This window comes from Olea europaea, chromosome 2, assembly GCF_002742605.1.
Source record: "Olea europaea var. sylvestris chromosome 2, O_europaea_v1, whole genome shotgun sequence".
Classification (NCBI taxonomy): Eukaryota; Viridiplantae; Streptophyta; class Magnoliopsida; order Lamiales; family Oleaceae; genus Olea; species Olea europaea.
In genome coordinates, this window is record NC_036238.1 from 20,856,028 (window position 1) to 20,870,242 (window position 14,215).

The following is a 14,215-nucleotide window of genomic DNA, read 5'->3' on the forward strand; positions in this document are numbered from 1 at the left end:
CGTTGCCCTAAAATCAACTGATTTGGGAGTTATCGGCCTAAAATCTGCTACAGGGGTCATCTAGAAAGCTTAATGGAGAAAATGTAAAAAAAAAAAAAAAAAAAAAAAGGCAATTGCATGAAAAGAGCAAAAACATTAAATACCTTGGTGAAGCCCTAACACTTATTTGAAGGAATTTGACTTTTGATGCAAGATAATTAGCTAGTTGAGTCGTGGCGATCAAAACAATCAAATAATTGGAGAATCCCTATTCACTGAAGTGTTGACTTGCAATTAGTAACGTCGACCTGAGCTCGAGAGGGTGAGGATAGTAATGAAATATTCAACCTTAAGTTACACACTAGAAATGAGTGAAAAATTAAGGATATATTTGACCACAGAGGGTCGGAGTTGAACAACTTGTGCAGTCATGGTTGATTACTTAATTCTTCACACACACACACGTCGATTTTGTACTGGAAGAGTAGATATTGATTTGGTATTGTGACTTGAAGCATGTGGAATAAACATAAAAATCTCGAATCCTAAGGTAAAGAGCTTGTCCAACCAATTATCTTTTGTATGCTTGTGTGTTCATGGTTATTTAGATGATAATTTTGTTTGAGAACAAATAAATGTTTAAGTTTGAGGGTAGAGAGGGAGTGGGGGTAGCTAGGGAAGGTGGATGGGGGTAGAGTGGTACTACTGCAATAAAATTTAAACATGAAAGTTGAAAACTTGAAATTTAAACATGATGATTCGTTTTATGAATCGAAATTAGAACATAACCAACAAATGAAAAATTTAGCCCTGTTTGTTTCACATTCTTTCTCCATTAAAATGAAAAATATGACCGTTATTCATCACATCAAGTCACAAAATTTAAATTTCTATCTCTTGTGTGGGGTCCATAACAACTATATTTTTCATTCTCATTCTTACAAAAATGGGAAACAAACGTCCCCTTAATAAAATCGTACACAAACAATTTGGCATAAATCTAGATGCTTGCATCTAAAAATTAAAAAAAAAAATGATTAAAAAGGTCTCAGAACATGGAGAAGACTCGTTGCAAAGTTAGCTTAATTTTATTTACAAGTAAATACATGCAGTCCCCTCTATTAACTTAAATTTTTTATAAGATGACAACAACAAGCAATTTTCGCACTAACAAAAATGTAACAATATTTTTCATTGTATTACTTGGATGCATATGTATTTAAACTACTAATTTTTTCCTTTATTACTGTATAAAATGTTGGCATGTAGCCAAGGATATATAAAGAATAAAAATTTCATACCATGAACAAGGAAAGAGGAAAAAATCTCCCTCTTTGGAAATTTGACCTTCTTCAGTATAGGTTCATTTTAGTTTCACCTTTGTGGTGTATTCCAAATTCTTCTCTGTTCTTCAAAGCTTCCAACGATGGCAGATTGCTTTTCGTCCCCGAGCTGATTTGCAAAAGCATCGAAAAAAGCAAAAGGAACTATTTCTTCCAATACTTTCACTGAATTGCCATGATTTTGATCAATAATCATCTGTCCATCTTCGGAGTCGATACCAGTTGCCAAAACTCTGATAGGCTTACTTTCAAATGTTGCCTTCAATGTGAAACGGTCACCTGCCAAGATTACTGCACCAAGAATTTCTCCCAAAAATGTGTCCTGCATGAGAATGAACGCGAGTTTGAGACAATGTTAAAATATACCTAAAATGGTCCAGAAGGCTAACATAAAAGTCGAATAAATCTTGGTATAGTCACTACAAGGTCAATCACGATACTGCCAATCTCAGGACCATAGCCTGGTTCAAGATGGAAAGCTCTAAGCTCGTGCAACTCAGGTGCATAATGGCATTCTGAAAGTAAACTAAAGAGCTCGAATATTGTAGCGAGCTTAGCAAATTTTTTGAGGAGGCTTAAAAACATTAGTGGTCACCAAACTTTAAACAATTTTTTCTTCATTTTGTTCAATGTAGATCACCGAACTTAAAATTTTGTTATAATTTAGTCACTACCTTGTTCGATATAGCCTAGTTGTTAAATAACTAGACTACCCCTTGACCTTTTGTGTTAGTACTGATGAACAAATACGACCAACCAAATTGTTCACTAGATAACTTAAAACAAAATGAACTTTAATGCGCTAAAGATTCAGCGGCCACCAGTGTATTTAACCATGTAATGAGGAGATATTTTCGATGATCTGCATCATAATTTTCTGATTTTTTGAGTATTAGTATAATGTTATTCTCCATCATCTATAAACAGGAAAGTAACACAAATTCTCTATTCTTATCAAGTGTTTGTCTCAGAATTATGTTACTTGTGCATATACAATGGTTTATATATTGATGAGGTGTCAAAAAGAGGGTCAAGAAGTTTTTTCTTTCATTTGATTGAAGAAATTCTGACCCAATTATATGTCACGACATCATGTGTATGTAAACTATAATGTAAATCATTATATACATGTAGCACAATCGGTTTGTCTCTTGATTTATATTTAGTTTATAGTTAGTAATGATCAGAACTGATATCAAACTTCACATACCATATGTTGATATCTAGAATTTGTCATTTTCAACCGATTCAATCTTGACAGCAAACGCCGGGCAAATTTGCTTTCAGGTGTCTTCTTTGTCAAGTAAAGCCTTTCCAAAATTTTACCGAATCTGCTAACCTTGCGCTGGATGCTAAGAGGAATGAGTGTGATGTTAAGACACGAATCAAAAACCACTTTTGCAGCCAAAGGATCAAGAAACATGTTGAGTTCTGCATATTCATTTGAAGGAATGTTGATGACGTTTCCTTTCTCACTTTTGTGGTTAATGATATGGCCCCCAACTACAAATATATCCTGCATAGAATGATGTTATGTTCCATCAAGAAGCCCCTAATTTCAAAATAGTGCATGAAAATCTGATCCTTGACTTATCAATAAGCTTGGTTAGAGGAGTCGGTAAAATGCTGCTGCTTCAGAAACAAAAGCCCCTGTACCACCACTTGACGCAGGTCGCAGGATATTGGGGGTATAGATAGCTGGGTAAAGACAGCTGACTCGGCAGTTAAAGGAGGAGCGTTTGGTCTTACAGGGAGGTAGCAGTGAAAAATAATAACAAACTGGTTTCATTTTGAACACATTTCAGAAATCTTGGCTTTCACTAGGTAAATGGACACTGAACAATATTACGAAAGAGAGAAGTTTTGTCCACTGTATTTTCACTACTTACCATACATGGTGTAAGGATATTGAATTAGGACACTACGTTTCTTTCTTATCTGACAAACGCACGACCAGATAGAGAAAGAAATTTAAAATGTATCAAAGTTTGTATTCCACTGTGTACCATGCATGGTGTAATAATATTAAACTTTAGCATGATATACTCCAAAATTATCAAAAAAGAGCAATCAGGACATATTTTGCCAGAAATATGCCGGATACTGAAGATGACAACAAAGTGCCTTGGGAACGCACAATAAATTTTTAGGGCATGTTTGGTAAGCAGTAACATGGCACAAGACAACCAAAAAAGTTAGAAACTTCTTTTTTCTTTAATCTTGTCCACTACTATCTAGCATGCCAAACATGTCATTAGTGAAAACCTCAAAAATGACAGAACGGAAACTAAATCACAACTAGAGTCGAGTCAGATAATGTACAAAGCTGCTCACCTGGATTGGAGAGCTCAGATTCTTGTCTGAAAGAAGAATCTTTGCCACATTAGTTAAAGGACCATTGGTTAAAATGGTAACTTTAGATCCTGCATCAAGTGATTTTACTATTGATCCCCATATCTCCAGAGCCAGTGGCTGTCTGAGTTCAGGGTGATCTGTGTCTCGAGGAGCACCAAATTTCACTGAATTTTCTGCTGTATATCTAGTATAAAACACAGAGTTAAATCATAGTTTATGGATAGGTAATTAAAAGTATCGAACTTCTTAATCTCCAATTCAATCTTCTCTGAATGTATGAAGCAGAAAAACAATCCTCCAACATGGAATGACTTAGTGCAGGAAAGCAAATCCAAAGGAAGAAACACTGAATAATGAGAAATGAAAATTTTAAGATGAATCCAGTGACTATCATTTCTGATTTTAGAACTACTTAAAACAACCATCCTAGGATTTTGTGTATGCTTGGAATTTTTGCTCATACAAGTAAACAAAGGGCATATTTTGTCCACAACAGTAGTTATAATAGGAGAAGAAAAAAAAGGATACCTGACTTTTTATTAATGTTATCCTATGCTTTTCCACTCTAATATACCAAACATGGTGGAAGTGTTTATACATCAATCTATAAGAACTAACTATTTTTGGCACTCCTAGCTGAGCTAACTATAGGATCAAAATTTATCTGTCAGGCATCTGCAATGACCTGAATCTAGAGATCATTAATATGAAAATATATAAAGAAACAACTATTTTAACTTTTTTTTTTACCTCCTAGGGCTTCGAGGCAAATTACGAGCCAGACCATATAGATTATCTGAATCGAGAAAGCCACCACTACCATGAGGGATAGCTTTATGGTACTTGCAGTCTCCAACAGCAGGGAAAAGTTTATCAGATTGGTTGAGTGCAAACATATCTCCTAGACCAATTGGTATATCATCACGCCCCATCATATGCAGCAAATCATAGATAACATCTATTGTTGCTGCATTTGCCCATCCATTTGGACTTACCAGTATTGCCTGAATGAAAATCATAATTTATACACTGATATTTCATAAGGACAACAAATAACATAGATCGTTAATTTCCTGTATGTAACATCTTGTAACACATATGTACCATAATCTGATAAGACCTTAAACAAAACAAGAGTGAAGTACATTTTTCTTTTTGGTACAAATATAATGCTTAAGAATATAAACTTTATTAGACAAGGATATGGTGTCTATTCTAGAAAACAAAAAAGTAAAGAAATACGTTGTACTTTACCTTGAGATTAATTATTTCCACAGGTAATTTGAGGAGATAAAAAAGAGATAAAAAGTCTCCTGCACTCATATCCATGTCAAAAACAATATTCTTCCCAAGTCGCTTGCCCCGGAAATCTGGTTTGTAGAAAATCTCTTCATAATGAAGAAATTGTGCAGTAAAATTGAACCTTCCACTTTGTTCAGGTCGGTTTAAGACCTTTAACAACAACGAAGATAATTTACGGATGGATCAGAAAACTGTAATAAAAAATCATATGTGCTAAAAGTGATTCTGCAAATGAAGTGCTTGGAAAAATGTTCTGCAAATTTTGCTTTCGTATGAGGAAAGATAACTGGCAAAATGATAGACCAACTTACATCTAGAAAGCTTTTAAAAAATTCTCTGTTTAATGAGCTGCTATTATGGCTATTAGGCTTCGCTCTTACAGCAACAAGCACAGGCACTGCTTCTGGACCAGAAATTTCTGTTGTATAGCCATCCTGATAATATCGATTATGTTGGTGATGAGATTGAAGATGATTAGAAATATGGTATATGAGAGTAGTAACCTAGCATTGCAATGAACAACATTTTGCAGAAAAAGAACAACGAAATGTGTCCTTACTTCTTCGTGTTAGATCATGTTCAAACATGGACCAGCACCATTATAATGTTAAAAGATTTTTCCTCTACACCTAACCTAGATCTAATGAAGCATTTATGGTTAGTGTCCTAGGTGTAGGGGAAACACACCAATCCATCACTGTTAAAAATACTGGATTTCCTAACACCAGAGTAGAAAGAATATTTGTGATGGTCTTGTCAAAAACTACACAATATTTACTTTTAAGATGAAATTCTTAACATTCATCCCTTGCCTTCTGGCCATGGATCAATTCTATTGGTACAATATGTTGGATTCTGTGGAGCCTAATCATAATGTCCACTTATACAACTATGAATCGACATGACATATGAGTTTATCAGGCATTTATACATGTATTAAGTCGCCCTAATATTCCAGTTAAAGGATTTATTGGGGGAATTTTTTTTTGTGTGAAGAGAGATGCCAGCAAACATACTCTTGTCTATACTATAGTGAAAATCTGCAGCAACAAGTAACAACAACTCTCATATTGAGGGTGAATCATTATAAATTTGTGTGTTTCTTGTGAATGTATTTGATTTGGTTCTTTTCATTATTGACTCGTTATCGAGATGAAGGCTTAGTCTGTAACAAAATAGGCAGTGTTAAAATTTCTTTGTAGGAGGAGTATTTTGCTTCAGCTTCAACTGAGAGGCATATACTTACCATGCATCTGCCCTTTCCATTCTTTACTAGGCAAAATGGATCTCGAATTCCAGTCTGAACATGGCCACTATGAACTCCATTTCTCTTTAAGTTGAATCTAGGAACTTTCAGGCCATCAAAGAACGGATTTGAACCGTCAGATATTCGATAAGGCTTGTTTGAGGTAATAACTGTGATGTTCATATACTCCATCTTAGCAAATTCGTTTTCTCCATTTTGGTTTTGTCTGTTACGCATTATTGAAGTAGCTACACCTGATGTAAATGAATCCCACATAAAGTAACTCTGCACTACATAAGATTTCAATCAGTAATTCTCCATCTACTTCATGTTTGAATGAAATCATTTTATTCAAGTCGACATTGTCAATTACTTTACCGTGTAAAAATGATCATCGACCCAAGTATCACGAACCATTTTCAACGACTTGAAGCAGTATTGTGCCTCATAAGTATGCTGATTCTTCTCTAAGGCTTCGAAAAACTCACGAGTTATCGGGATGGTGTTTGTGGCATCCAAGGGAACAAGAGTAACCGGGATTCCGGAATGAATAACCTGTTGAATAAGAGAACTGACAGATTTATTAATCTCTAAAGAGCCAATATAGGTTAATGAACTCTCTGTGTAATTTTTATGGGTCATTTTTCCCCCTCTAATTGAAGGTGAATCAACCACAGTGTTCTGATTTCATTTTGCACGTTGATATCGAAATTGGGATGAGGGCTTAATTGCTAACAAGATATCCAATCAAACAACTGAGGTACCTGATATGCAGCGAACGGATCTCCAAAAATATTGAATTCTGCATAAGGATTACTAGTGTAAGCAGTGAACAGATTTCCGCGGTCTCCACATTGCCGAGTTTGGCATGCTGGGAGGGCCATCTTAGGGCAGCAACCAGTTGGGTTTTTCGATCTCACACCACCACCCATGACATAAATGTGCTTAATGTTTTTCTTCAAATTTGGATTATTCATAAGAAATATAGCAAAATTTGTATGTGCTCCAATGATGAGCACAGTGATTGGACCAGCAGAAATTTTCTCCATCATTACTTCCTGAGCAGTGGGCTGCCTTAGAGGTGAATACTTCCTTCTGCCCTGGTTCCAAATTCCAAATTAAGAAACTCTGAAGGAAAAAGGAGAATGAAAAACAGGTACATTAAAATGCTCCGTTGGATTGTTCAGTAAGGTTGCCTTTCTAGCACTGGATGGTTTTGTTCTATCGGCATTCCTAGGAAAAATGGATTAAAAGCTTATTTGATCATACTAAGATTGTTCTTATACTTCAACTAACAGATTTTTTAAATAAACTCTATGGGAGACATTTTGAACTTCAAAACTAAATTGATGGCACAAGAGAAACCTTTTGCATTTCAGTTGCACAATCTATCAAGAGCGAAGCAATGTGTTAAAAGGGATAAAATCCAACATTGAATGAAGATGAAAACATAGTTCAACTTATAAGGAATTGAGCTACTCCTTTTAACAAGATTAATCTTTTAAAATGAAACATCAACTTTTTATATGGTATCAGAGCGCATTAACAAGCAATTCGATCCAATTAAAACTCAAAAAAATTGAACATATGGATTTTAAGATTTGTATGCTGAAACGAGTCATCATCTTGTAGGGACATAAAATCCCATATCGAATAAATATGAAAACATTAACCAACTTATAAGGGATGAGATTAAGCTTTTAAAATGAAATTCCAAATCTTAACACAGTGAAAGATTAATTAAACCTAAGCTTCTCACTATACATAATCGTCATAGTGGGCATACCTGTGGAAGAAAGCTTTTTCGAAAGCCGAAGTCTGTATCCTTATCTAATCTTCCTCCAGGACCTACTGGAATGGCTTGTCTGTATCTACAATATCCTGCTGTACCATTCCCCTGATAGAATGAACCAATTTATTAGAATATCACTTTGGTAATAAAAAGAAAGATGCCGAACTGCAATGACAAATAGAGGGGAAAAAAACTTATTTGTAAGTGCAACCTAGATTCGTTTTTTTCCTAAAGTTTTGAAACATGCACAATTTTCATAAATAGGAGGTGGTGATAATTGAACTCGGGAGTTGCCGTCTCAGACCTTGTTGAACTACCTCATCTACAAGTCTAACCGCTAGAGAGGGAACAGACTTATTTAAATTATATCAACATTTTCTTTGTGAGGTTTTAATGTATTAATCAACTTTGTAATCTGTAATGTTTTGTCAGTACAATATCTTGATGCAGTATTCCCCTGCCTCCTGCAGTATAGACCTCGGACCACCATAAGAAAGCATAAGTCATAGAAAAAAGAAAAACTCGTCTTCTTTCTTTTACTATTACCTTCCTAGGGTACATAAACTTTTGCATTAGCTACATATTTTGTATGTAACTTAAAAAGAACAAAAGGAAAAGGATAAAAACCTGTTCAATTATAGGCAGATATCCACCAACATTCTGCAGTATGGTACCATCTTCAAGTATTCCACCCTCACCTCCCACTCCAACAGCAACGTCGTCACGCCCCATCATGTAAAGAATATCATAAACATGATTCACAGAATGTCCAGCATCAGTCCATGCATTTGTGTTAATAGTAATAGCCTGCAGCAAAGTGCTGATGATTTTCCAACTAAAAGCTAAGCCTTAGTTTTAACAGAAAGATGGATATTTCTTTCTCATTTATAAGGAAATCGTTTATTCATAAACATCGTGGCCTTAGCCCCTTCTAGAGGGATTTTACTTTTATAGGTTCTATGGGAACAAGAAAATCCTACTAGGTCAATTGTGAAGCTCCTAATAAATTTAAGATTGACTACATAAATTTTTTTCTTTCACCTTGCTTTGGTTCATAACCAGATCTACTGGTCAAAAAGAAGGGATGCATTATGATCCATTTAGTTTCACTAGCACGATTTTATGCCTCAATGCAAATTTGTGTCAATTTAGTGAAAATTTCAATAAAAATAGAATATCCACTTTTAAGGAAAATTAAAAAGGTAGATTCACACATTGACATAAAAACTAGGATCATATTCTGTTTGATTATGTCGTCTAAAAACTTAAACTCAATGATAGCTAACAAATTTATAGATTTAAACTTTTCCCCTGACACTGCGTCCACAAGTCAAATCCTTTTTTTATCGAAGACCTGACACACAAACAATTTTCGTTAAGTGGATGGGGAGAGTTTTGAAGACGTATTAGTCAAATTTAATAAATACCATTCTGAGATATAGATGAATAATGAACTAATAAGTCGTAGAAAGCAAATTAAAGATGAAGATATAACCAAATTGATCAAAAATGCGCAAACTGGAACTGACTCGACCAACCTTCTTTTCTTTTGCTTTGTGAAACTTCATGATAACATGGATTTCTACATCCACTCACTTTACTTTTATGAGAAATTATTGGAAGTATGACTTAGGCAGTTAAGATATACTTCGAGTAATAAAACTTGATGATAAAAGAGGTTTTAGAAATAGAACAATTGGAGAAAAAATGATTTACGAGTCGACTCTCTTACTAAGAACAAGTTTTCTGCGGTGTAACTACATCCTTACTGGCCTCAAATGGAGAAATTGCTAATTAAACTAACAATCGCTTAGTTTGTAGGGAGTATCCATAACACTGAAAAGTATTAATTAAAAAATAAGCTAAAATCTTGTTATCAAACATACATGACAACAAATTAAAACAAGTATGTGCACCTGCAAATCCAGTTCTGATCTATTGAGCTTCAAGAGGTATAAAAGTGCAAAGAAATCATCAGTGTCCATATCTGTATCCAAAAGAATCCTTTGAGGCTGCCCCTTCACACAGTAAATATCAGCTCCCGTTATTCCTATCATCATTATTGTCATCCATATGTATACATATCTCTGAATGGACATTTTTTCCATACTCCAAGTAAGAAGAAATCTTCTTCTTTCTCTCTCCTATTTCTACAAACTGTAAATTAAGATCAGGTAAAACACTGTTGCATCAATCCCATTTTCGAAAAGTGAATGATCCCACAATTTAATATATTGACTTATACAGTAACACATTATTTGTGCATGTATTCATCATATTCGTGCCCACAGCTTCCGAAAATGGTAGGAATGAAATGGAGACTGAAAAGGGTTGATACTAAAGAAATTCAAGGTTATAATATTGTGTGTGTGAATATGTGTGTATATATAGAGAGAAACAAGAAGTACTAGAAATGATCTTGTTAATGAGGTGGAAAGTGAAAAAAGCCGGGGGAAGCTCCGGGTCGTATTATCGAGGACAGGAGGCACAAGGAAGATAGGCTGCAGAGAGTGCACTGTATGGTCTTTTTTAAGATGGATATTTCTTTCTCATTTATAAGGAAATCGTTTATTCATAAACATCGTGGCCTTAGCCCCTTCTAGAGGGATTTTACTTTTATAGGTTCTATGGGAACAAGAAAATCCTACTAGGTCAATTGTGAAGCTCCTAATAAATTTAAGATTGACTACATAAATTTTTTTCTTTCACCTTGCTTTGGTTCATAACCAGATCTACTGGTCAAAAAGAAGGGATGCCTTATGATCCATTTAGTTTCACTAGCACGATTTTATGCCTCAATGCAAATTTGTGTCAATTTAGTGAAAATTTCAATAAAAATAGAATATCCACTTTTAAGGAAAATTATAAAGGTAGATTCACACATTGACATAAAAACTAGGATCATATTCTGTTTGATTACGTCGTCTAAAAACTTAAACTCAATGACAGCTAACAAATTTATATATTTAAACTTTTCCCCTGACACTGAGTCCACAAGTCAAATCCTTTTTTTATCGAAGACCTGACACACGAACAATTTTCGTTAAGTGGATGGGGAGAGTTTTGAAGACGTATTAGTCAAATTTAATAAATACCATTCTGAGATATAGATGAATAATGAACTAATAAGTCATAGAAAGCAAATTAAAGATGAAGATATAACCAAATTGATCAAAAAAGCGCAAACTGAAACTGACTCAACCAACCTTCTTTTCTTTTGCTTTATGAAACTTCATGATAACATGGATTTCTACATCCACTCACTTTACTTTTATGAGAAATTATTGGAAGTATATCTTAGGCAGTTAAGATATACTGCGAGTAATAAAACTTGATGATAAAAGAGGTTTTAGAAATAGAACAATTGGAGAAAAAATGATTTACGAGTCGACTCTCTTACTAAGAACAAGTTTTCTGCGGTGTACTTACTGGCCTCAAATGGAGAAATTGCTAATTAAACTAACAATTTAACAACAATCGCATAGTTTATAGGGAGTATCCATAACACTGAAAAGTATTAATTAAAAAATAAGCTAAAATCTTGTTATCAAACATACATGACAACAAATTAAAACAAGTATGTGCACCTGCAAATCCAGTTCTGATCTATTGAGCTTCAAGAGGTACAAAAGTGCAAAGAAATCATCAGTGTCCATATCTGTATCCAAAAGAATCCTTTGAGGCTGCCCCTTCACACAGTAAATATCAGCTCCCGTTGTTCCTATCATCATTACTGCTATCCATATGTATACATATCTCTGAATGGACATATTTTCCATACTCCAAGTAAGAAGAAATCTTCTTCTCTCTCTCTCCTATTTCTACAAACTGTAAATTAAGATCAGGTAAAACACTGTTGCATCAATCCCATTTTCGAAAAGTGAATGATCCCACAATTTAATATATTGACTTATACAGTAACACATTATTTGTGCATGTATTCATCATATTCGTGCCCACAGCTTCCGAAAATGGTAGGAATGAAATGGAGACTGAAAAGGGTTGATACTAAAGAAATTCAAGGTTATAATATTGTGTGTGTGAATATGTGTGTATATATAGAGAGAAACAAGAAGTACTAGAAATGATCTTGTTAATGAGGTGGAAAGTGAAAAAAGCCGAGGGAAGCGCCGGGTCGTATTATCGAGGACAGGAGGCACAAGGAAGATAGGCTGCAGAGAGTGCACGGTATGGTCTTTTTCTTGAGGGGGGTGGGGCGTGGGGGGGTGGGAGATGTTTATGATGATTGGATCAAGAAAATGGAAGAATTTACAAATGGATTTGGTAGTTAGTGCTGTTATAAAACCATTGGTTATTTGTATTAGAATTATAAATGTTAATTTGATATGCCATCTAACAAATATATTAGTCATGTTTAGGTGGGTAATTTGAAGGAGAGTAATTATAGATTGATGAAGAGAATAGGTGGTAATAAATAATATTATTCAAAAGTTTAATACGATGCGGAGAAGAGTTGAGTCATTAGAGAGGTTACTTAATTTTTAAAACCGGCATCATTATTAACATACATATAAAAAATATAAATATTTCGAGAAATAGCTATGGTGAAAAGGCGAAATTTCTTTTACTATTGTAACGCTCGACGACAAATTAAAGGTCTTGATTTTAGCTAATAATTAGATTTTCTTTCCCTTTTTGGTCATATTTGGAATAGTAAATTTTTGGATGAATTGGAAATTTTGGAGCATGAATAATCAATAAAACCTGATTAATTAATATATAATTATCACAATAAAAATAGTAGTATTATTAGATAACATATCCAAAAATGGAGCCCACAATGGATTTTTTTATTCAAAAACATCCGACAAAAAAATAAAAAATTCGTTGAATAAGATTGTTAAATAGTCAAAATCAGTTGTAATTTATTTTTGAAATATTTGTGCTAACTGATTTGTGATCCAATGATGTAACATTTGTTAGATTCTTGTCGCCTAATAAGATATCATGAAAGGAATTCTTGTTCTTGGCTGGAAAATATTGTTTTTCTTTTTCCTTTTCAATTTTAATAACCTTTTTTGAGGAAATAATTTAGTGCACAGCTTTAATAAAGTTTAACATACTAACATCATGTGATGATTTATCAAAAATTTAATTTTTTTTTTCTCTAATTGGAGACCCATTATTACCCGGCCAATAAATTTAAGATTGATTATACCAATTTCTCTTCTACCTTGTAAGCAACAAATTAAGTCCCATTTGGTATACATTAATGTAAAAATGAGAATGAAAAATATAGTCGTTACGAGCCTCCACACAAGAGATAGAAAGTCAAATATGGTGATTTGATGTGAAGAATAACGGTCATATTTTTCATTTTAATGGGCAAATAATGGGAAAGAAACAGGGGCTAAGTTGTATTGTCATTAAATTTTATGTCATCTATTAGCGAAAAAACTTTGTTACTTATCTTGTTTATTTACTGTTTACACTTGAAACGTATGAAAATTGAAAATTTATTTGATCAGTCTATTTTATGATTGAGTAGAGCTGATGTAAACATTATGCATGAATGTATATTATTTTTCTCCATTATGATCTAGAGGTGGCAATGGGTTTTGATCACTCGTTGCCTCAGCTTGCTTCTAAACAAGCCCAAGGCTAATACAAGCTTAGTTTTCAGTAGGGCTAGAACCGAATTTAACCCGAAATTTCAAGTATTTAGTATTGGAGCCGTCGTGTCCAAATTTAATTATAGAACCATTCGAGTTCAGTTTGATTCCATTTGGTTCCTGAAATCCATATAATAATTAAATTTTTTTAATATTTACAACAACACTATATTAATTCAATTAATAATATGTTAAAATATTAGCTCTTACAAAATAATATAATTCAATCTTATATTTCTTTTATATATCTCTTTGCTGAGTCTTTTATAAATTTGATTGTTATAATCACAGGAACGTAAAGATAGCGAGCTCACAATAATGAATAGAAGTATAGCTGAGCTTTCAATTCGATTATTTCAAAACTGTAGAAACGATACTATAGTAGAATAATATATTTGGATAAAATTTAGATCAATTTGATTAGTTAGACTTGGGCTGAAAATTCGAAATAGGGAAATCATATTTTTGGTTTGGACTAAATTAAACAGTTAGCAAATTTATTTTGGAAAAATAACAATAATTTAGCTTATTTAAGATAAATAAATTATATATATATATATATATA

At 33.6% G+C, this 14,215-nt stretch overlaps 1 protein-coding gene across 3 annotated transcripts; it reads right to left on the bottom strand.

Moving 5' to 3' along the window:
• Window positions 1-1,197: 1,197 nt before the first annotated feature.
• On the bottom strand, window positions 1,198-11,991 carry LOC111366062. Of its 3 annotated transcripts, none has more exons than XM_022986720.1 (12): window positions 11,605-11,991; window positions 8,645-8,824; window positions 8,012-8,122; window positions 6,990-7,325; window positions 6,604-6,780; window positions 6,226-6,510; window positions 5,291-5,413; window positions 4,932-5,129; window positions 4,428-4,681; window positions 3,657-3,861; window positions 2,533-2,838; window positions 1,198-1,644 (listed from the first exon to the last, which is right to left on the bottom strand). In XM_022986720.1, exons 1-12 carry the CDS (start codon window positions 11,794-11,796, stop codon window positions 1,354-1,356), a joined length of 2,658 nt encoding a protein of 885 aa, XP_022842488.1. In that variant the 5' UTR covers window positions 11,797-11,991; the 3' UTR covers window positions 1,198-1,353. The 3 variants fall into 3 exon arrangements, with proteins under 3 accessions (XP_022842488.1, XP_022842479.1, XP_022842492.1); XM_022986711.1 differs by lacking the exon at window positions 11,605-11,991 and adding an exon at window positions 9,934-10,320; XM_022986724.1 differs by lacking the exons at window positions 8,645-8,824; window positions 11,605-11,991 and having other exon boundaries at window positions 6,990-7,320; window positions 8,012-8,092.
• Between the last annotated feature and the right edge of the window lie 2,224 nt (window positions 11,992-14,215).